This window comes from Chelon labrosus (genome assembly GCF_963514085.1).
Source record: "Chelon labrosus genome assembly, chromosome: 13".
NCBI lineage: Eukaryota > Metazoa > Chordata > Actinopteri > Mugiliformes > Mugilidae > Chelon > Chelon labrosus.
In genome coordinates, this window is record NC_140346.1 from 23,468,371 (window position 1) to 23,493,470 (window position 25,100).

Consider the following 25,100-nt stretch of genomic DNA (forward strand, 5'->3'; position numbering starts at 1 on the left):
ATCAATACAAGATCTTGGTGAAAAATTGGTTCCTCACAGGGAGGCGTTGTAGAGTCGTATGGCCTGAGCGACAAACGACCTCCTCAACCTGTCTGTGGAGCAGCCTTTTTAATAACACCGTGCTTGACTTTCTGACCCCACTTGCCACTAGATGGCTGAGAGAGATTCCTTCGCTCCTGCGACGCTAGTCCGCCTCATGTGATGCACAGAGGTTAAAGTCACCAGTCTACTATACTGTACTATACGTATAATGTCTGTTTGATCTCCTTATTGGTTGCACATCCCACATCTGATTCTAGGTAAAATCACTGACTCCTCCCCATGCAAAAGAAAAAACAATCACAAAGAGGCTCCGGATAAGCAAATAGAGCAGATTGAGAAGGATACAAACCTCCTACAAAGGTTTACGTTCTGTGAGTGTTAGAAAATCTGGGCCAAATGTTGGTTAATGATGTTTGCTATTTGCCAAAGATTCCTCTGACCCAGTTCCTGGTATGTTGATTACTGCTCTCACTTTCTTTAAGTATGCAATGACTCTCACTTTCTTGTGCCAGCACTTGGGATTTATGTCTTTAATCTGCGTATAATAAATAATGAAGGCTGCAGAATGCTTACAGAAAAAAAAAAAATAGAAATAAAAATATGTGAGCTCTCAGTGGTAAACTTTCAATCAGGTTTCTGGTTTACGAGTTGCCTGCAGATATTTACAGAACAATGATTCTACTTTAAGTGGGCGGGGGGGGGGGGGGGGGCACATGGTGTTATGCGAGATGGCGGTTGTGTTACCAAGAAAGGGGCAGCGCTGGTATAAATGATGCAGCTTTTAGTGTCACACTTTTACCTTTAAACATTTACATTCCTAAATTAGGCTGCAAGCTCTCCGATAGTGACTGTGTATACAGTCAGAGTTTCCGTTACTGACTTTGTTGATGCTCCTCTGAAGTGAATGTTTGCTTCAGCAGAGTTAAATTCAACCTGCTCATAGCTTGCACACATACAGATATATTCACAGACAAGACGCAACGAATGCCTTTTTTAAAAAACGTTGCATCTTACGCTACACGTGCTTGGTTCGACTTCACACGACCTCACCAGGCCTTTGGCGTGCATGTGTGGGAGTAGAGCTCATTTTGCATTGCAGTCCGGCTATCTGTCAATTAGACGTAGTACGTAGCAGCCAGGTTTCGACTCTGCTTCTAAAAATTAACATTGATGCAATAGTCAGGCTGGCAGCAGAGGTTCAAAGTCGTTAGAAAGAAAAAAACTGCTACAGAATATAGATTGACTGACAAGCTGAATCAAACTGAACACATCAGACATCAGTTGCCTTGTATTTAGTGCTGGATGTGACCACAAAAGGACATCAGTAAATGATTAAAATTCTTATGGCAATCCTAACTGAAAGTTTTAGGCGTCATCTCTGTGCTGAGGTTTTACTTCATGTTAAAATAAAACTGAAATTTAGATGTATGGAATACTTTCGCTTCATTTTAATCCCTCAGTTTTCACAAAAATGTATTACTGCTATACTAAAGTACTTTTACAAAGTATAAAAAGTATTATTTTTGTTTTAATTATTAGTCTATAGCATTGTTTAACTGCTGCAACATATTTCTGATGCAAAACTTTATTGTATATAGTTTGCACTAGATGTACTGTATAATGTGATGTTGCCATCTTCTGGCAGTGTCTGTGAAGATTATGTTTGAATAACTTGCATTTTGTTAACAATGTTTTTTTAATGTTAGTTTTTCTTATTGTGCATCTAAAATTGAGATAGACGAGATTAGAATCGTCTTCTCTGCAGGAATTCTTACCTCCGTTTGAGACCTGTGCAGAGGTGATGATGCCAAGAGGTTACAGGTTCTGTTTTCGTCTGTCGTGTTGGACAACTTTCCAAGCTCGGTAAACTCAGCGACACCCCCATCACCTGACAAAAATTAGAAGCGTGTCAAAATTTGTGCACCGGTGCTTACTGGAGCTGTCAGCAGGGGTGATATGCGTGTGTGTGTTTGTGTGCTGTGCCGGCGGTCAGCGGGTTAAAAATCACTCCCAAGTCTCGTAGCTAAAACTCACATCTCCCAGGAAGCATGAAAAGCACCTTGTTACAGCAGTTAACTTTAACGGATGACAGATGGCTTTGGCGAATAGGGGGCTAATGGAAAGATTAAGTCAATTACAGCTTGGCAGGGGGGGCTTGGAAATATTTGAGACATTCCTCAGAATGTTGGAACAATAGGCGCCTGCGTGTGTGCCGCTGTCACTCTGTTGCAGTAAATGTCATTACTGCACGTCAGCGCAAACACAACGAAATGTGCTTGGTGGTATTTCTGACAAATAAATCTTGGTGGTAACGTAACAATCGAAAGCAGAATCCAAGTGAAATTATTATTGTCCCCACATGTGCATTGTCTGCAGCTTTTTCATGAGCATCTAGTGAATACGCTCTGTTTCATCTAGATGATATTGCTGACTTGGTCCCCAACTTAACATCAAACAGAGAGAGAGAGAGAACACACAACTCTGCAAAAGCTGGAAAGGAGGATAAAATTCTATAAACTGAGGAATCACTAAAAGTAAGTCCACTACACAGAAGATTAAAATACATTTAGAGATATGGGTCATTTTTACAGCTCAGACCATGTATTTTTCCACAACAACCACATCCGAAATCCTATGATCAGATTTTCTGTGAATGACACGAGAATGTGCAGATGTCACACGATGACTCCCACTAGCAGAATTCTCATTCCTCTTTCTTGTTGAGCAGTATAAATGAGTTCAGCCCACAGGGTGGGCAGACATGTTAAGTGCCTCTTAGTATGAAAACTCATCAGGAGTAGAAGGCCTGTGGGGTATCCGGGCAGCAATCCAATTATGTGATGTAACCTTTGGCCTGTAGGCGACCACATCTCTGCAGGAAGCCCACTACTTTGAGATTTAATAACATATAAAAATCTGCAGTCCAGAAACATAGCTTTCCGTTACGGGTGAATGCTTAAAAGTCTGCCGGAATTTGGCTGCGTCCTCAACTGGCACTGCATCAGTTAAGTTAGTTAGAAGATAATGAAGGCAGTTTTGACAGAACCCCGCTGCCCCTACATTTGTTTTTGCACTGTTGCACCGCAGAGGATTGTAGGCACAGCATAACACATCATACTTTATTAAAATCTCTGTGTAAAATGGTGTCCTTACAACAGTGCAGCAACGTCGAACAATTAGACGCTCACACAGGGCAGATGATTTTCGCTGCAGCGGTTTTAGAGACTGGGTTATTTTTCTTCCCCTTGTTTAGTCTTTGGGAAACCACCGTCGTATCTGGACAACACGCTTATACAGTATCTTTAACATCATCAAAACTAAAATAGCATAGAGCTTGGTGTTTTGCATTATTTTAAAATAACTCATTTGTGAATGCAGTGGACTGGAATACCAGAAATGAGTTTCAAAAAAAGAGATCCAGGTTTTAGTCTCGTAGCACAGTCATGGTGAAGTACAGACCAACAACCGATTGTCATGATTTCAGCCCCTGTTTCTGCACACAACAATCCTCTCACTGCACTCTCATGAAACTTACCAGAGCTGCCATTTCCCACTCGGCCAGACGCTGTTCAACTTTCCAGCCACTCCAAATCACCTGATTTCCTACACCTGTTTGCACACCTGTTCCCATTTCCCCATTAGGCCGGCTGCTTGTTGTCCTAACGCTTTGCCAGATTACGTTTGGTTATGCTCGCAGCCGAGTTCTTTGAACAGTCTTTTGTCTTGTTTGCTCCCGAAATATCTGCAAAGTCCCTTGAAACACTTGCTATACAATATTTTCCATGTAGCAAAAAGACTATTTTGACTGACTCAGTAGATTCTTCTATAACATTACATATGTAAGTTGAATTTGAGGTGTTATGTTGTGCAAAGGAAACTGTTTTTGGAGTTTCAGATTTGAAGACAGTAATATTCTGCTTAAGTGCCAATACGTCTGTCACGCTGACGCCACTCTGCACCTCATACTCTGGTTTTATTCCTGCAGTCTGAAGCTAAAGTTTGAGGTTTTGCTACCATTTAATTGAAAGTCGGCATAATGTGGCCAGAGGAATATTTTATACGCATGGAGGCACATGCACAAACAGCACAAACACACATACACACACATTCCCCCGTCCTTATAATTTATTTTCTCTCGTCTGATCATCCTCGTTTTTCTGCAAAGCACTTTGCAATGAACCTATTTGTTAAAAGCACGCTGTAAATAAACTTGACTTATTCGTAAGCAGTGTGATTGTTCCGGCCATATGTTATAGTCTCAATACATGGGTCCACACGCGCCTGGGGAATTTGGGAGCACAAATAAAGAATATGATTAAACTTGACTGGCTGAGCTGCCTTCTTAGCTCTGTATCCCTGGAGTAACATAAACCGGGGAAGATGGATTTCGCTGCCGCTAGGCCGTGCGTTGCTCTTCTATAGGTTACACAATTTACTTTTATAGGGGGGACTTCAGAGAAGCTGCTGTCATCATTTCAGCTTAGAGGTTCAGCTGAGAAGAATTGTGTCTGACAGAGATGTAATGAACTAAAATAGCCTTATTGAGATCAGCGGGGCCGGGGTTGCATTGTCTCCGGGGAAAAACCACCAGCAAAAAATAGTCGCGATAAGTCCAAGCAATTGTTAGGATGGAGTCACTTTAGCAACACGGAGACAAACAGGACACAATTATCAGGAGCATTTTTAGCAGCAAGGGACACTGCTGTTACAGACAGAACAAACAGTGATCCCATTAACAATGACAGGGTGGCATTATGGGGGAAATGAATTGGAACCGATCTGAGATGCCGGTTAAATTCACACTTTATCCAGAAATGAACAAATGCATTATTTATTGTTTATTTCATAAAGTTCAGATTATGGCTACTTTCCAGCCACAGCTCCATAGCACCTTGCTGTTAAATAATACATGATGCTGAAATATGATTCAAGCTTGCATAGAAATAAAAGTTGCCGTTAATATTAATGAAGACAGTGTACAGATATAATACCAGAACCGGCATTAGTGTGGCTGCAGACTGGAGCTCAGACTGAGCACACAGATGGTCCGTCTTACAGCACCTCATTATCCAAGTATCAGGTTGACTTGATGTCACTTCTCAGGGCTTAAGGCGCCTTACATGATGTATATCTCTGTTAACGCGGTTATAATATCAGCGGTGTCGCTGACAAGAGGGAATGCGAGTCTTCCAGTGTTCGGCCTGTTTGTGTAATGTAGCGATAACGAGGGCGTACAGCTGAGAGGAAATTGAAAGTTAGAACGTTGGTAAACAACAAGCAAGACAGGATATTTCCAGATTATGAATGCACCCTCGGTAAAATGTATTTTTATTGTTTTCTTCCGAGGAAGCTGGCGTCTTTGAACTGCTGGTGGAAGTAGTTAGCTGTCAACACAAAGTAAAACAGCGCGAGTGCTATCAGCCAACAAACAAACACTGGATGGGCTCGTGAGCGGCTTTAAAGATGTTCACATTCGGCAGAGGGAAGTTTAAATGAACAAACGAACCGAAACCTATCCGTTCTTGTTCCGATAAATGTAAGTGGGTGCAGCAAAGTGAGCTGAGCCGCAAATATTTCCACCCCAGTCCCACCTGCGGCGTGCACAGCAGTAAATCTTCTCCACATCACGAGTGCGATCGCAATCTTCCTTTCCTGACACTCCTATCTGCTAAGAAGGGCCGGTCATTTTCAATAAATTTGATATAAATGTGATATGACAGAATATCATCAAACTTCCCCTCGCCTCAAAAATAATCCTGAAGGTTTGGGTATGATCCAATTCCCTCTCTGCCATCACGGCTGTCAGAAAGTTCTATTCATCTTCTTTTTCATTTTCTCTTGTAACTAGGAGCTGTCAGGGCCTGGGGGGGCTTTGCCTTGCAGTTTGCTTGGCTATATTTATAATTGGACCCTGTCAACAGTGTCCGGTGCAACTCGAGTGCAAGGTTTGTTATGGCAGCTACTGTGTACCGATTTCAACACATGCCATCTGCGAGACGGTTTGTATGTCATTAATGCATAACTATAGGTGCAGACACAATGGTTGCACCAGTGGTGAGCCTGTGGATGGAATGAAAATCATCTTTAAGGGATCAAAGGAGACTGAACACAGTTGAAGAGAAATTCTTCAGGCGATTTAAAGCTCTTGGGGTGCTGCCTGTTTATAGGGAGGCAAATGTGCACATGTAATATATACAAAGGATCAAACCTACACGGCAGCTGCACTTGTAGAGATGTACGATCAATACTGCAATTGTAGAAATCAGATATCTCAATGCTAAATAAAAAGACACAAACGGCACAGAGGATTTTGTTGGATTCTCCCCCTTTAGACTCAGAAATGAATCTATCCTAACTAACCTCCTGACTCTTATCTGAGTATGCAGCAGAGTTCTTTGTTGAAAAATCAAACCTACTTTTAATAAGATTCAGTCATCTTGACCCGGACCGCTGTGCTGCGCCGTGTCTGTGTGGGTGTTCTTATAATCAACACCGGCTCTCCAGATAAGTGGCGCGGAAAGAGGCCGGATCATGACTGGGCTTGTCAAGAATCAGAGGAGAATGCTCTGCTGGGGGAAAGCGTCTGACACCTGGAGGACCTGCGTGATGAGAGGAAATAGGGCAATGTCACCGCATGACTCCAGTAAATAGAACTTTTTGACCTGCTTCAGAGTGGATTGTGGGCAGCGGGAGGCGTGTTCAGATGAGATGATGTGAGTTTGAAATTGCACTGCGTGGCAAATGTCTGCACTGGATCATTCCCATCGACTCCAGGGCCTCACATTAAAAAATAAATAAATCACGTGCAATGTAGAGCTGTTTAACATAATAATTCCAGGATTTTTGATAGAGAGATTTAGGGAAAACCAGGTGGAAATGACACTGGCAGTCAATGTGTGAGTTTAAACTGAAATGATGGGTGTGTGCGAACATCCTCCCTCCTCAAACACAAAAACCAGGAGAGGGAGACAAAGCTCTTCTACAGACAATTTAGGATTTGGGATTATTTGATCCAAATGGACTTCTGATTGCTTTCCCTCATTGTTAGAAATAGCCCGGAGTGCTATATTAAATATTTATACTGACATTTAGGATGACATTACTAACATTATCTCCGTTGCATGTCGTGCTGCAGGCTGCAAGTGAGGTCTTGTGATTTAAACATAATCAAATATCACCACGTTTATTTATTTTTCCTTCCTCAACCTGGAGAGGTCCGTCCTGCTCGTTTTCTCTGCCCCAAAAAATGACACAAACCACGTCCATTTAAAACTTGACAAAAGCATTCCAGCGGAGATATGGACCAATTGGCAGAGAGGAGGGCGTGTCTGTCCTTACTCCAGCCAAAGCAAGGAGTATGAAGTTTAGGTTATCAGCGCACAGCAGCCGTGGAGAGAATGGTGCACCTCGGCGCGCGTAGGTGCGTGATATTATCCATCTCCCTTTTGACATTCTTGCAACTTTAACCGAGGTGCGTAGTTTCCTTTAGGGTGTGTGCACAAAGTTCAACGCGTCTCCTCTGCGGCTCCACACTACAAATGGCTTGGATTATCCCCCCGCATCTGCACGGGACCGGCGCTGCTTTCCTTCTGCTCGCGGTGATTCTGACAGGTGATGCGGTCGCACAGGTTTTTGACAGCTACGGGTTGTCGTACGCCCTGAGGTCCGAGCTGTCGGAAGACACGATACTGGTCGCCAATAATGGGATTCGCGTACCTTTCGGGAGATCAGTCTTCATTGATCCCATCAACGATTTGGTTATCCAAGTTCAGCCCGGTGATAAATGCAGCATAACAGTCCTGGACAATGATCCTTTGTCTCAGCGGCCTGGACACCTGTCTCCCAAAAAGTTTCCGTGTGAATTTGGCCCCAACGACGTGAAGTATTCTCACTTTGGCTCCAGGAGTCCTCCGAGGGACAGAGTGAGATTGCAGCTCAGGTATGATACCCAAACGGATACAATTATAATACCCTTTATGATGGAGGTGGAGGTCGTTTTCACACAGCTGGAAGTGCTAACAAAGAACATGCCTCTCACTGTGGAGAAACTGCTCGGCACAAGTAACCCCATCGATAAAAAGATATTAGAATTCACCTATGATAGAAGCGCACAACAATGCAAGATAGCCTCCCTGTCCAGCGGCAGGTATGGGAAACTTGTGGACGAGGACAGCCTGGGGACGATGGTGGACTGTGATGAATTTATTAAAATGAACACCCGTTATCAGCACACCTTTGCTTCCAAGTCGCCAAACAGAGATTACCTTCCCATGCTTGTGGAGCTACATGACAAAGAGGGCAATATGCTGAAGCAGGAATTCTTCCAGATCTTGGTGAGAATAAAAGAGGGCGAGGACAACACACCTCCAAAACCCAGCTTCGTGGCAATGATGATGATGGAAGTGGACCAGTTTGTTATGACGGCGATAACCACGGATATGCTGGCTGCGGAGGATGTTGAGTCTAATCCGGACGAATTAATTTTCAACATCACGTCCCCCCTGTCCTTTGAGGAGGGCTACATAGTGAGCACGGATGATAGGAATTTACCAATAACCTCGTTTTACCAAGGAGACCTCAAAGAGTTTAAAATCGCCTACAAACCCCCTGCTGTGGATTCAGACACTGAGCGGATTTTCCAGATTGAGTTTGAGGTTGTGGACACGGAGGGGGCTGTGTCAGACCCTTTTGCTTTCATGATTGTTGTTAAGCCTATGAACACGTTGGCCCCTGTGGTTACTAGGAATACCGGACAGCTACTGTATGAGGGTCAGTCCAGGCCTTTGTCCAGCTCACAGAATCTGGAAATCAGCGATGAGGACAATTTAGACAAAGTCAAAATCAGTGTTATCGAGGGTCTCAGACACGGAGAGTTAACTGTTCTTGGCTCACGGAGGAAATTTTTCACCCCAGCCGACCTAGACGCCGGTGTAGTCATTTATCAGCACGATGGCAGTGACACATACAGTGATAACATAATTTTCAGAATGACAGATGGCACCAATGAGGTAGAGTTTCTGTTTCCCATCACTGTTGTGCCAACAGATGACGAGCCTCCCATAATCAATGCCAATACCGGTTTGATTTTATTCAAAAACCAAATGATGCCCATCTCCTCACTTATGCTCAGTGCGGCAGACATCGACTCAGAGGACTCTACGATAAAATTCACAGTAGAGCCTCCTTATTCCACGGTGGGGCAGGTGATGCTGCGTCAGTCCGAGGCCCCAGAAGACCCGTCGACCTGGAAGTTTAACACAGAGGATGAAATGTACGAGAAAGTGGTGACGGAGTGGCTGCAGCAGGACATTACAGACGGCAAACTGTTTTACAAGCACATCGGGCCGCACAGCACCAGCACAGTCATGGATCAGTTTGCGTTTAGAGTTCAAGACGACAACGACCCACCGAATCAATCAGGCGAGAGCTCGTTCATCATCAAAATTCTCCCCGTTGACGACCTCCCACCTGAGCTGTACCCTGGCACGACACTGGAAATGACTGTGCATGAGTATCAGTTTACCTACTTCCGAAAGAAATTCCTCCGTTATACTGACCTCGACTCTGAGGATCGGGATCTTAAATACACAATCATCCAGCCGCCGACGGACATGGATGAGAATAGCCCCGTTGTGTTGGGATCTCTGGTTTTAACTGAAAAGCCAAACACCGAAGTCACAACCTTTACTCAGGCTCAGATTAATCACCACAAAATAGCTTACAGACCACCTGATCTTGAGCTCGGAATTACCACTCATGTTTTGCAGTTTAGGTACACTGTGCAGGACGTTTCTAGAAATAGTGTGGAAGGAGTTTTCACTATACTTTTGAAGCCTGTGGACAACAAGCCGCCTCAGATAACAAACTCTGGGTTCACTGTGCTCGAACGTGGCAGGCATATCCTCACAAGCGCCGAGCTTGACACCTCAGACTCAGACACGGATAGCAAAAAGATAACGTTCACTGTTACTCAGCTGCCACTGCATGGGGACATCCAGTTTGGATTCACTGACATGACAAAAGGACACATTTTCCGCCTGGAGGATATTGGAAATGGCTTAATTTCATACGTCCACAATGGAGATGAATCAGCAGTGGATACAATACAAATAGATGTAAGCGATGGGGTGCACATTGTCCCAATAACAATAAAGATTAATGTGAAGCCAATTGACGATGAGACTCCAACTATCACTCTCCCAGCTGGCACAATTGGCTCCTACATGGACGTACTGGAAAATGGAGCAACAGAAATCACAAGCAATGTCATTCAGGGAAGAGATGAGGACACAGACGACCTCCGTTTGACATTCATTGTTGAAGACCCGCCATTGTTAGGTGAAATCCTGGTGAAAGGTGTCCCATCTGGCACTTTCACCCAAGCTGATATCATTAACGGCTTTGTCGTCTATGCTCATACCAGCGGGGAGATAGGCTTAAACACAGGGGAGGACTTTTTCAACCTCACTCTGACTGACATGTCTGATGAGTGGACTGTAGGAGGAAATAAGATCACAGGTGTCAGAGTGCATGTAACTATTCTTCCCCTTGACAGCCAGGCTCCGGAGGTCTTTGTCGGGCCGCTGTTCACTGTTGCTGAGGGAGAGAAGAATGTCATTCAGATTCTTCATATAAGCGCTGACGACGTCGACACCCCAAATGATGACCTTCTTTGTACGATCATTGTGCAGCCGACTTCGGGGTATGTGGAGAATATCTCTCCAGCCCCAGGCTCAGAGAAATCCAGGTCCGGGACAGCTATCAGCGCGTTCACCATCAAGGACATTAGACAGAATCACATTTACTATGTTCAAAGCATCCACAAAGGAGTGGAGCCAGTGGAGGACAGATTTACCTTTAGATGCTCTGATGGCATCAATTTCTCTGAGAGGCACTTTTTCCCGATCTCCATAATCCCCTCTAATGATGAGAAGCCTGAGATTTACATGAGAGAGTTTGTGGTTATGGAGGGCATGAACATTGTCATCGACACTCCCATTCTGAATGGCGCTGACGCAGATCTACCCTCCGATCAGCTCACGTTCATTATCACCAAACCCCCCAAGCATGGATTTATTCTCAATCAGCTCACCACCGGCACTGCCCCTGTCTCCAACTTCACCTTGGATCAGATCAGGGAAGCCTCCAGCATTGTGTATGAGCACGACGACTCGGAGACCACAGAGGACAGCTTTGATATCGTTCTCACGGACGGAAAGTTCAGCGTGGAGAAAACGGTCATAGTCATGATTATTCCAGTGGACGACGAGACCCCGAGGATGGCTATCAACGATGGCCTTGAAATTGAGATCGGTGACGTGAAAGTCATTAGCAGCAGTGTTTTAAGAGCGACTGATCTGGATTCTGAGGATAGCAGGTTGACATACATTATTAAATATGGGCCCGGTCAGGGGTATTTGCAAAGAACAACGCCTTCTGGGATGCTGCAAAATATCACAGTCGGAATGAATTTTACGCAGAGCGAGGTCGATCAGGGTTTGATTGTGTACATTCACAACGGACAAGAGGGAATCCGAGACCTCATCAAATTTGATGTGACCGATGGCATCAACCCTTTGATTGACAGATACTTCTACGTGACAGTCGGCGGCATTGACATGGTTTTCCCGGATGTGGTCAGTAAAGGTGTATCCCTCAAAGAAGGCGGCAGGGTTACTTTGACGACAGACCTCCTCAGTACCACCGACCTCAACAGCCCTGATGAGCATTTGGTTTTCACAATCACCCGAGCGCCAATGAGAGGACACCTGGAGTGCACAGACACACCTGGGATGCCCATCTCCTCGTTTACACAGCTGCAGCTGGCTGGTAACAAAGTATACTACATCCACACGGCTGACGACGAAGTGAAAATGGACAGCTTTGAATTTGAAGTGACCGACGGCTACAACCCTGTGTTCCGCACTTTCCGCATCTCCATCGCGGACGTGGACAATAAAAAGCCTGTGGTGACAGTTCACGGCCTGGTGGTGACCGAGGGAGACAACAAACTGATCACGCCTTTCGAGCTCACAGTCGAGGACAGAGACACCGCCGACCGCCTCTTGAAGTTCACAGTGACTCAGATCCCAGTTCACGGTCGCCTGCTCTTTAACAACACCCGGCCTGTCACCTCCTTCACGAAGCAGGACCTGAACGAGAACTTGATCAGCTACAAGCATGACGGCACAGAGAGCGCAGAAGACAGTTTCTCCTTCACCGTCACCGACGGCACTCACACAGACTTTTACATCTTCCCTGACACAGTGTTTGAGACTCGAAAGCCACAAGTGATGAAAATTACCGTGCTCCCTGTGGATAATGGGGTGCCGCAGGTTGTGGTGAACAAGGGGGCCCCAACGCTGCGGGTTCTGGACACGGGTCACCTGGGCTTTGTGATCACCAGTAAGACCCTTAAAGCAGAGGACAGAGACAGCATTCAGAATTCTGTCACCTTCAGGATTACTGTGGCCCCAGAGCACGGCTACCTGATCAACCATGGCCGAGGAAATGCCACAATCACCACCTTCACGCAAGGTAAGAGAGCTGCTTTTCAAACAGTCCTCTGGCATTCTGCTGGATTTGTAATTTACTGCAAGAGAGACTCACCTTTTAATTCTCAGATGTATTTAGGGCCAGCCTCAGACTCACTTTACATTTACTCACTCTGCTAAATGTGCACCACGTATCAGAAGTCCGGAAAAATGCTGAGTTGGATCGTGAAGCTTTTTTTTGTTTTCACTCAAGAGAGTTCCTATTTGCAGAGATGAAGTATGCCAGTGCCCCAGGCTCACCGGATCTCTTTTTTTCCCTCAAACAATAGCTGATGTATTTCACTTTGGGAAAGAACTGATGGGGATTTTTACATTCGTAGTATTTTCTAACAGAGGAAGGTGAGAATTACAGACATGGTGATACATTATGTGAACCTGCAAACACATCAAAGGGAGGGAGACATGGTAGTCTGGCTCCAAGCAAATCAGTGGCTTTGTAAACAGCACAGAGCAGTACAGAAGTTACATTTCAAACATACCCGAGGGGTGTCTTGTTAAATGGTAAATATCACAGGAGCGGCATTAGTGCACAGTTAATGTCCATGAATTCCCTGCTTTTATTTACCGAGCCAGTAGGAGATGCTTTCCTCTCGGGGCCCTTTTTAATATTTCAGGAGTTCTCACACGATTAAACAGACCATAAATAAAGACACTACCTTCTGGGCATCTCAGTCTTTTAGCCCTGCATTTTCATGCATCAGTCCCTTTGATGGGAGATATTTTTGACATCAAATATTGAAGACGGCGAGAGCGTCGACTTCACCAATCTTCCAGATTCGGAGCTATTAAGAATCCTGTCTTGCACCGCGTTATCGGGATGGCAAACAGGCCGCTGCGATGCCCCAAGAGTTAAGCTATTCCTTACGTAATTCAGGAGCCTAATAGATATACAGCCCCCCTTTATCAGCCAGGCTCTTCTTTCAGATTCCCCTGACACTATCAGCATGCACATTTCATCACACGGCCTCATTTCGCTTCTTAGAGCAGAATTCACGAGGAGTCATTGACAAATTGCCTGACAAGAATAAATTGAACATATTTTCCCACTTGTCATTTTAGTCGAGTAAGTGATGGGAGGATATTTATACAAATTCTCGTCTTTTGCAGCTGAAATTGATGACATGGACATATGCTACGTTCTGAGGGACGGCGACAACGCCACAAACGACATCTTTTATTTCTCTATTGAGGACAGCGGTAAGTTTTTCGTCTTTTTTTTTTTTTTTTTTACTTAAGCACGCCTTCTTAAACCATTTGATACCAATTAAGCATGAAATTAATCCTTGTTATGCTGCCTGTTGAGGCTGAAATATTGAATTTGACTACACTGTCTTAACTTGAACTTTAAGAAACTCCAAGATGAGAAAGAGTTGCGTGCCGCTCGCAGCGTGCCTAATTAAGGAGTTAATAAGCAATAAAAAACAAAGGTGTGTGCAAAGATTGGAGAGATTTCCAGGACTTCACAGGGTTTCTTATTTCAGCGCGGGGAAATCAGAAAATAGGCATGTAATAAATAGAAAAAGGAAAGATCCGCTGTTTATAGATAACTTTTGTTTCCGTCATGCTCGGCCGATTTCCATTCAAACAGCGGCACGGTCGAAAAATTCTTGAATGTCAGAGCTTCCACGCTTGTTAAATTTTTATCCGAACATTAACGTGTCGCTCATGCTGCAAGTTACGCCATAGGTGGATCAGTTTATACCGCCCGCCCATAATCGCTCATTAGTTTTTTTTTTCAGAAAGTAATGATTGATTTAGCGAGTAACTAATTAGTCGAGCAATTAGCGAAGTCCTTCCCTCCGCCGCGGATATGTAATCAGGCACTGGCTCCGTGAAAGGTTCGAGGCAATCACGCTGGTGTTGCCGATTAGCAGAAGCAACGTGCCTGACAGTGTGTCCTTTCTACTACCCTTCAGCTGTGACGAGTGAGCACAAAGGACTGCTCTAATAAGGGCCCTCTTTTCCCACAAGCACCTCTGTGGGCCCCCCTTACCCATTTTGTCACTTCTCATTTCTCAGGGCTAATCTGTGGCTTCAGTATAATAACAGGCAGGTGAATATCAATGCCAACAGGTGGATGGGTGGTGCTAATGAGCGATGGCTAAAACGCAGGAGCTGGTATAGTGAACGGCAGTGTTTTACCTGAGCTGGTGGCAAGTGTTGGGCCCATGCAGAGCTCCTTTGTTGCTGAGTGAGGCCCCCGTTGTTATTATCTTACTCGGGTTATTTGTCATGGATCTCTGCAGGCTGCTCTGTCACTTCACTTTCTCTTTGCAGCATTCACGATGCTTGATGACATACTCTTATCCCCACACTGGTATTTTATCTTCCAGACCTTACAATTAGATTCACTTTTTCAGCGCTTTCTACCATCTTTTATATTACTTTCAGGCTCGATAAGAGGATTCAAAACAGCTTATGTCTAATTCCGTCCTCAATCATGGTTATGTGCTCAAACAAAACAAAGTACAAAACTGCAGCAGTCAGACACAATACCCATCTCTAAAATGTCAACGTTTGAATCATGCTTTATAGTGGCACCTTAATGACTTAACAAATTGATGAATAGTCTCTTTGGATGACCCGTCTATAAGGACCCGACTCATGCTGCACTGCAGCTTGTGAGGCAGTCAGTGAACATTTTTTTTTTTAATAAGATTTAAGCTGTGCTGGTGGCTGCCTTAAATCCCCAGGCAGGGTCTGCAGCTCTTTGAACAGCCGAGATGTGGAGGAGCTGAATGGTGTACACTGGCACACAGCTGCACTGTGTCATGTTAAGCAATGGAAAACATCCTCCTCCTTATTTCAAGTTCATCTGGAAATTTACCAACTGCACTTGGCAAATGTTTTTAGGGTGAAAAGTTACTTTTCATGTCGCAGCTGCTCAGTGTGATTCTGGGAATTCGTGCCAACAGCTGTGCACAGTTTTAGGTATGTGTGTGTGTATGCTCGCTGTTGTGCATGTATTTTAGTTTATATGTAGGATACAAACCATTGCACCATGTTTGAGTTGGGTGAGTTCTCTGAGTTGGAATTAGCGCAACACACAGTTGATTGGTACAGGATTTCTGCCTGCTCCATTGTCAATCCTTCAGTAAAGTGATTTTCCACCATGCACTTATTACACAGACCCAGGCACTAATTTACTCCTGGCATGCTTTTACATACAGGGAGAATGAATGGCGAGTACCAAGCTATTCATTATGCTCTATTCAAATACTCACGGCAGTGTGACATCTGACCACAAGGCTTTCTCTTTTTTTTAATCGTTGAAGCTTAGATTTTGCTAATGAATGAATTGTCTTGTTAGCCTTGGGTCTTAAATTGAGCTGTTCCTCTCTACAGTGATGAATCTGCCGCTTTGTATTCTGTTTCCGCTGTGTATCGCGTTAGGAGAGCAAGTTTAAATCTATTTTGGAGCTGACTACATCTATTATTATTTGGCACAGATCTCGCGTTTGAGTAGCGGCCTCAGGAATGCCCTGTTTTTGTTTTAAGTGAGCCGATAATTTTTTGAGAAGTACTAAAAGAATTGTTACGCTTTGGTGATTGAGACTGTTTCACTCGGTTAACTTGGCTACATCAAGACCGCAGATGGGCTTTTCACTACAAATAACAACATGGCAATGGCCAAATCCCAAAACATTTAGCATTTTTAATCTGTGATTACTCAGATGCTCACTGTGACTAAAACACCACTATTTTTAACACCTGCCTATAAAAAGCAGAGTAGCACTGAATACTGAACAATAGTCTACAGCTTTATAATCGTGTGTAATTTGTGGACTTTATGTGTCATTTTCTCCCGTCTCCAGAGTGTGCGTTGTTTTTTTTTTTCCATTTCAGAAGCTGTCACCGTGTGCCTTTACAGCTGTATTTAATGTGCTTTTGCCAAAAAAAAAAAAAAAAAAAGAGATGACAGGGCTTATTTTCCCAGAACCCGCTTCCGTGTCTTCGCTATTTGCCAAGCTTGTCAAAGCTTTGAATGAATAATCACAGAGGACTGAAATTTCACATATTAATTTGCGGGTGTCTGTTTGCTGTTTTGGAGAAACATCACACCTGGACGGCAAAGTCACGAACAGAGGCGTGTCCCAAGATCCCTTTAATTACTTAGAAAGTGTCTTGTTCCGAGCGTGGCGGCTGGGGTTTCTGGATGTTGGCGTTTCTGTGCTGCTCTTGTCATTCTAAGTCAGTTAATTGCTCTGTTTCGATGGACTCCAGCCTTCCCCTTGTCTCCTGGGGATTCGGGTGCATTCAGGTGAGCTTACCTAAGCACACACAGGCCCTGGCATTCCCAGGCAGTTGTTTATGGAGCTGAATCCCTGTCTGCCTCCAGCCAGTCAGTCAGTCAGCATCACGGGCGTTCTTAATGACAGACACACGGCTTTGTTTTTCATTCCAGGCACTCTCTAACACCATTTTTTTTTTCTTTCATGCAGCTACAAAAAGCCTGTAAAAGGTTATTAATTGCTCAGTTCATAAAAATGCTGCTTTTTGTGAAGGTCAAACTCCACAGGTATAACCTCATTTTTTCCCCCAAAGTTGGGATTAGATTAATGTAAGAAACTTGAGTGTGTAAGCCAGTTTTTCAGATTTGTAGTGTACAAAATAGAGCAAATTCCTGACATGGAAGCAGCTTCAAGAGGAATGCTTCCATTGCACGTCTGCAAAGACCACCTGAACGAGAATGTTTCGTTTGTTATTTCTGCACCGTGGAACAAGATACGTTCAGGTCACCGGGAGTATCTCATAAATCCTCCGAACCATTTCTGTCCTGCAGTAATATCTGATATGTTGTCGACATCTTCCGTGTCGCGGGTGTGTAATCGCTTGTGACACTAAGAGCATATCCCCCTTGTCTCCCCTCCTGTTTAATTCCACGTTAGGAGGGATTATCTTACTCCCCATAGCGTGCTAGAGCGCAACAAAAGTAATGTGGAACATGCAGTCACATGCGGTTGTGAGGTTAGTATAGGCTTTGTGTGTGCTATAATATCGCCATCACAGCACTGCTGATGACTCTGCAGTTTTGCACTGTGTTTCTATCCTGTTATTAATGAAACTGTCTCCCCTATACTTTTCCTGGTGGGTATAACATTCCTCTGTCCTTGAGACTTATGGTATGAATCATATGCGCGATGCGTGCTGTAAGCTTGAGCAAATTACACAGCGGGTCCAGTGGTTGAGATTTAAAGAGATTTTGGGGTGTTAAGTTTTCTTCACAGTCCATCTGTGCTGAAGGTAATAAAATATTAGGTGTAGTCATTTTATTGCTATGAGCAAAAAAAAAATGTTTTGTGATAAAACATCTGGAAGTTGATTACAGAGTTATTCTGGGCTAACAGCTGGCTTACTTTGGAGATAAAAAAAGAAAGAATGAAAGGATTTCGGCAAATCGTTTTAGTCGGAGAGTGACTTGTGTCTCTCGCCGGTCCTTAGTGGAGTCGGTAGCTAACTGTGTGTTGTAATTTTCACAGCAGCCTGCACTGCAGTTATATTTGCAACATTTATCGCTCACCATCGATGATCTCTGTTCAGCTGAGCATAACAAGCTGTCATATGCAGGTTTAATCCCCTTTTTATGTGTGAAGAGCAGCGTATACGTCGTTAGTAAAAGTGCATCTGGAAAGAGCTGCAGTGACCGACAAAACAGGTGAAGAACCGAAGCTCATTAAATCAAAGACTGTGATGAAGCAGCCTTCAGAAAATCTCTTAGAAACAAAGCCATTATTAATGACTGGCTCATTCTGCAAGACGAGCAAGCCGGAGACATGTTGACGGGGGTTTTCATTGTTCTATTATGAATTAGGCATTTAATTAGCCAATCAAGGCTTTTCTGTCTTGTTCCTTTGTTTTTTTTTGCGTTGCCCGAGTCTGTTGGATTGCCATCAACCCGTCTGCTAGTGTTGTGCTTCCTTCCCCTCCACTGTAGTTCATTTTTCTCTTGGGTGCAGATTGCGGCTAAACTGCCGATATTTAGTGGGAAAAGCATATTCTGCTTGCCTTGGATAGGACGCATAAAGAGAGCACCAAACGTGTGATTTGAGAGAGAGGCATGTCAATAGCGTATACATATTTCATTCTGGGGGTTGTGCTGTATGTCTGGAAGCAGTAGGGTGAAATATGGCCCAAGCTTCTAAGAAACTACCCCACTGATTTGCCCTCATATTACCTCTAGAAAACAGATGGGAATCCCTGCTTGATGATTCCTTTCCTTCAGTCTTAAAAATGCTGCCAAGACTGAGCCAAGGTTAACAAAAGCAGAGGCAACTTCCCTGAAGTATAGAAACTCCAGGTCCAGGCTTGTTCTCCGGATGATGATATGTGTCATCATAACTGCCTTAGGATATCAGTCTAGCAGAACTGAAGTTGTTTTAGCACTGAGTTTGTAGAAAAATCCCCATTTTGGGGGAAATAGCTGGCAGAATGAAGTCCATGTCATCAGTTCTTAGACAGTCCCAGACTTCCCCAGAATTTGAGAAAACTTGATGTATAAAAAAATAGTGAAGAAGGAGAAGAAGAAGGATTTCACATTGTAGTTAAAGCAAATTTGTTTAATTTTCGGCCTAAACATGTCAGACTGTTGTGATAAATGTGTCAGTACCAGAGAACAGCAAAGACCTCCGAGCGCCAGTGATTCCACACTTGCCGCTGTGACATCTCTCTTTTCACAGCAGCAGAGCTTTTGTTCACTTTTGCAAAATCACTCTGGATAATGTGTTTTTGGCCCCCGAATCCCAGCAGTGGGCCGGCGCTGCTCCTCCCAGCCCTGCTGCATGATAAGCCTCTGACAGCTGGGCTAAGGCTGCGGTGTCACAACTCTCTCCAGCTGAGCCCGGGCTTCACGATCGGAGCCTGACGCAGGGTACGCCGCCTTTGTACTCGCTGTTCAACGCGCATTTCGCGTACACAGTTGCACACAGAAAGCATCCGCCGTCTCTCCGTCACGGAGCCAGCTGCCTGATTCCGTAATCAGAGATGAAGCTGCTGCTGCTAAAACGCTTCATCGAGATGCTCGGCGTCAACTACAGTTTAATTAATGACGTCTTTTTCTTTGATTTCAAGTCGGTGTCTTTTCTGATTAGACCGCTGTGATGTATAGACCAGGGAAAACACCAGCTTTTTATTTTTTTTATTATTTTGACAGCATCAGCACATCAGCATGCCAAGAAAATATACACACTAGAGGGGAATTGAAAGTGTTACACAGTTTGATGCAAACTCTCTTGAGGAGGTTTTCATTTTCACACATGGCAGGAGTGTGTCTGGAGAGTCGCGGGGCTCTCATCTTATAAAAGGTGCTGATGAAACCCTTTGGGGATTGTGAGTGTGGATCAAGCTCCCACTCACCACCATCTCCGCCACCTGCTTTCCTTAAGTGTAGCCTGATAGACAGGATACGAGGAGTCATCTCGCTGAGAAATGGGAGGGAAGAGCCGTCAGAGGAGATGAAAGACAGAAGTGCTCTGTTGGTCTCAGTGATGGTGGGGGCAAGGCGTCAAGCTGCTTCCTGTCGCCCGTAGCTATGGCACGAATGTGCTGATGTGCGGTTCGCTCTCTAAACACCGCCCGTGTTGACAAGTTGTGGGAGCTCAAATGGAATAGGTGAGCCCCGTGTGACTGCATCCTCATTTACATACGACAAGGAATTGTTGTGATATTTGCCATGGTCTTGATTAGCTGTAAACAAAGAGGGCGGTGCAGGTTTGTGAAGTATCCTGCTTCTCTGCTTTTCTAAAAATATATGACAGCCCCAAACTGTGTGTGGTTTATTTAAGTCGGAGAACATTCCTGTTTTTTTTTTTTTTTTACCTCTTGCTCACCTTGGGCGCCTACAGTACATCTCTGAAAAGTCAACTTTTAACAAGGGGCTAAAAAAAGACGGTTTCCCATTTCAGTCCTTTTAAGAGCCGTCTTCAAGTGACTAGTAATTCAAGTGAAAGCAAGAACTATTTCGTGTTAAACGTACACGGAGCCCCGTAAATCAGTCTTAGTTATATGCTCTCTTTTCAAATAGGTAGTCAGCATACATCTTTAAAGTCTGTTCAACATTTAGTGTTTTTTTCCAAAAATCATTCTTGCTGTGCGCGTGTTAGCTCTTGCACTGATCCATTTCCCTTTCAAGTCATATTCTTATTTGTTGCATTTAAAATTGAGAAATTTGTCACGAACAAAAATGTCTCGACGAGATGAACCCTCCCCCCACGAAGAACGCTGAGGAATGTCTTGCTGCCTTAAATTAACTAGACCGCGCACGGGCTTATCTTGGTTTTTCCAGCACATGGGCTTGGGGTGAAGAGTTACATATTAGCAAGCAAACGGGGATGAGGCGAAGAAAGAGAGGCCAGAGGGCGCAGGTCTAGACCGGGCAGGGCAGCCTGATGCTGCGGTTACAATTCACTCCTTAAATCCGTAAGTAACTAACTCGAGCCATTGCGGTTGCCGCTAAATTGTTATATTAATCATATCCGGGGACAATTATTCGTCAGAGAGAGAGAACGTGTAGTGCTCTTGAGGCCCTTTGGGATAGTCAGATTTAATTCAAACTCAGTTCTTTAAGGGGAATTGTTGAAGGCCCTGCACAAATAACAAAAATCTGCAAGCACCAGTGGAGCTTTGGCACGCCTCCTTTGACGTTTAGCTTTTGTCTTTGGTATCTAATAGATTTCAGCGTCTGGGAAATAGAGCTCTCTCTCTTTCATTCCTTAAGATGCCGGTTATTGTGCTCATTACAACAGGCTGTGCATCTTTGTGTTTTAGCACATACCGTTTACCAGATACCGTTCTGCGGTATCTGCAGAGCATATATTAAAACAGCCACATAAAGCGGCGGCAGCGTACTGTACATGCTCCACAGCAATATGTTCGTGCATGTTATGCCGCGCCACCTTAACCACAAAGTCGTTGAGCGTCTCTGACGTAGCACCGGGGGTTCTTTGAGATTTTTCCATCTCCGACAAAAAAATCCAGAGGTTAACACGTTCCAATTCAAAGACAAATACTCGCAGTTTAAGTGCCTGAATGAAATTTTGCGAGCGTCTTTAGAAGCACTCTCTTTTTAACATGCCAGCACATATTTTTGAACGCATAGGTTTTTCCGCAGCACACCCTAATCTTCAGTCCAATATTACAAGGAGGAGACAATAACAACACTAAATCCTTAGACGTTTTCTTCCCTCTTTTCATGAATGCAGAATAGCATGCTTATCTTTAACATGCAGGGTTTGCACAGTTCTACTTGATGGCTTCTTTTCACCAGTCATAAACAAAGGGCTGAGAGTCATTTAACACTTCTTTAGGAATTACCATTTCAGCTTTTCAGGCAGCACTTTCCTCTCAAGGCAAACACCTCCGTGAATGTGAGGATTTGCAAGTAACTACTGTGAAATGCAGCTGAAACATGTTGTTATAACTGACACCGGAGGAGACCGGCCCCGAGAACAGACTCGACAAATACCCGGCTTTATTAGTATGGAGCTGGTGAGTCTGTGGGACCGGGATGGGGTTTTATATTCTATGGCTTCACACTGCTGCTTTCAGCAAACAGTCCACCATTATTCGGTCTGACAAGAGAGCAAACACTGTGCATTCAAGGGTCAAGAAAAAGCACGTCCCTCTCTCTTTTGTCAAGTCCTGTCTTCCTGCATCCTTATGTTGCTTTGTTTTCTCTCAGCGTTTTTACACTGCCCCTTGTATCTCCTTGTTATTTCACAGCCTTTCTTCTTTTCTGTTCGGTCACCAGCAGCCTTGGAGAGCTGAGGTCTATTTAACACATGCTCTTCTTCTAACAATGTTAGAGCCTGCAGCTCCTGGGATCAAGACAGATTTTTGTCTCCATGAGCTCATCTCCTCAGCCAGTCAGCGTCTGACATGACTTCAAAATGTTTGCTTTCCGAGATAAGCTCAAAAAAATGTGCTTTTTTTTTTTCCAGCATAGCATTTGGGAAGGTGTTAAGACCTCATAAATAATGCTCAAAAGGTTGAAGAAAAGTTTTTAAATGTTTCTCCTTGTGCATCTTATTGAATTGGTCAAAGATGATTTTATAAACGCGCCGGGGGGTGCGCGCACAGTTCATAATTGACTGGTAATGAGCAAGAAACTGGAGATTTTAAACCCACAGCAACATGTGAATGCTAAAAAAAAAAAAAAAAAAAAAAAAATGCAAAAGCCCCGTAGCTGCTAATTCAGCCTTTTGTTGTTCAGCTGGAGAGTTCAGGCTTTGGCTCTCTAAACTGTGTGGCTGACTGTTAATTAAAACACTAGAGGCTGCATCCTCTTTGACGGACAGGAATGCTATTCAAGGTCAATCAAGGAATACTTTGTGTGACCTCACCTATACAATCAAAACAAGCTTTTATAGGTTCTTTGGATCTTGTACAGAGGTCCAGGAGAATCTCGCGTTTCGTGCACTTATTTTTCTTGTGCATTCTGCCGAAAAGTGCCAGAAAACAAACAATTTGTCTGAATTGCAGTGGAAATATAAGTAATTTAGCTACACCTATATGCATTTGATGCAGAGAAATCATTTCTTCTGATAGTTGCTTAATCAAAAAGAAGAAAAAAAAAGACCTCAGAATAACTTGCGCCCACCCAAGTGTGAACAGTCTGTTTTCCAGAATGATGATCGGGGATAGAGCCTGACCTTGTGTGCTTGGCAGGACACCGTGTGCCCTCGTTTGGAAAACAGAAAACTACATCAGAGTTGTGCGTCCAGAGCTGGCCACTTGCTCATCTGTGTTTGGAAATGCTCTAAATAATATTTCCAGCCAAGGCAAAGAGGATTATACTTAAAAACCCAGAATGTTTTAATGGCAGTTGTTTGTAGTGCTATTTAATGTCTAACACAAATTATACAAAAGGTACAGGACTGAGCTGTCTGTCAGTCTTCTGTTTAGTATTTTTATCTCTTACATCAGCAGTCAGAGGGTTCTTGTGTGAGTTTTTGTGCGAAGTGTTCTCTGTAGCGACAAATGACGTCATCCGTGGCACTGTGCGAGGACACTGGAGCGTGAAGCTCAACTCCCACGACAGGAGTGACCTTTCCCCAGTCGCATTATACAGTATTTCCTCTGACACATTTCTCTCCTGGGCCGAAAATAAAGGAGCCCCATCTGAGAATTGCTCATTGCCTTTCCGAACATGTGATAGGTTCCTACTTTGTGACCCCAGAGGAAAGTCACGGTGCAGTTTCTGCAAGAACTTTGTGCTGCAGCTTGGGATCAAAGGCAGAAAGTGTGCACCAGATCCACTCGTAGGGTAGAGTACAACATTTAAATTGTGATGTTAACTACTAGAATATATCTATTATCAGGTTCTGTGCTCATCAAGCCATCATTATGTACGCTATGCTTGACAGTAAGGAGTTGAAGTAAGTAATAAGTGTTTTTCGCTAGCATAAAGGGACACTATCATGTCATAAACCACAAAATCTGGAAGCAGTAAACACCATTTGGTTTTTGCATCCATAAACACTTTCTAAACTATTTCAAAAGCCTGATTCATGATATAGTCATTTACGACAAAAGCGATTCTAGCCATTCCCAATTTGGAAAGTGCACAGAGAGTTGAATCACCTCCATAGTTGTGGTTCAGATGTTAATCTCAAAGAACTTTCCCTGCTGAGAGCAAAGCATTGCTTGCTCTAAGCCTTGCGTGGCACCCTGACCCACCACTTTTGTTCGCCTGCACCTCTGGCCTTTCTTTCAGGCTCCACGCATGTCGCCTCAGAGTGACCACCGCGTCAGAGCGGCCACAGAGGCAACAGCGGCCAGAGCGGACCCTGTGGAGTCAGCCGAATTTACGGCACACCAGTTCCCAGAAAAGGCCGCCGCTGCCAGGAAAAGGTTTAAGGCCTGTGAAATCATAACTGTGCTAAATCTTTCAAGCCGTGCTAGACTCCCTACTCGTTACTGCAGATACGAGGCTTAGGGTGATTAGACCATATCTCTCTCCCTCGCGTTCTCTCTCCGCTCTGCCACGGGCTTTTTTCTTCGCCGGGATTATCATGTCCCTTTTCCCTTAATTGGAGAGGTGAAAAGTATGCTGATATAGTCTGGAACACTGTGAACCTTCAAGTCAGGTCATTTTATAGAGTTAATAAAAGCTGTGATGATAGAATATGTTTACTTTTCAACACAGGCATGAATCTTTGTTTCTTTCCCTCAGAACTGAATTAAGTATTGATTTCTCTCCAAGTTATATATTTTATGTCAGCTGGCCGTCGGACCACGAGTCTATAAAGTGTGAATGTTTCAGAGGCAATACCGCTGCTATGAAGAGAGAGAAATTAAACAAGATTAAAAACCTAAAATTCTACCACCACCCTTCAGCCATATGTCATACTCTACAATATTAAAAGACTGGCTCCAAGTGGTAAATCTTATAGAGTGTCCCATCCTAAATAGCATGGGTGTATCCTTCTAGGACTCTCTTCAAGTCGAGGCACCTTTAATCCAAATCCCTATCGCAGCCTGGACTGAAAAGACTGATAAAGATGCTGT

At 44.0% G+C, this 25,100-nt stretch overlaps 1 protein-coding gene across 1 annotated transcript in view; it reads left to right on the forward strand.

The window, feature by feature from the left end:
• Positions 1-7,006: 7,006 nt before the first annotated feature.
• Positions 7,007-25,100, forward strand: part of frem2b (FRAS1 related extracellular matrix 2b) — a 50,007-nt gene continuing 31,913 nt past the window's right edge. Inside the window, exons 1-2 of the mRNA XM_084559345.1 lie at positions 7,007-12,579; positions 13,704-13,793. Coding sequence (XP_084415471.1) covers positions 7,581-12,579; positions 13,704-13,793 — 5,089 coding nt within the window. The 5' untranslated portion in view covers positions 7,007-7,580. The remainder of the gene's footprint in view (positions 12,580-13,703; positions 13,794-25,100) is intronic.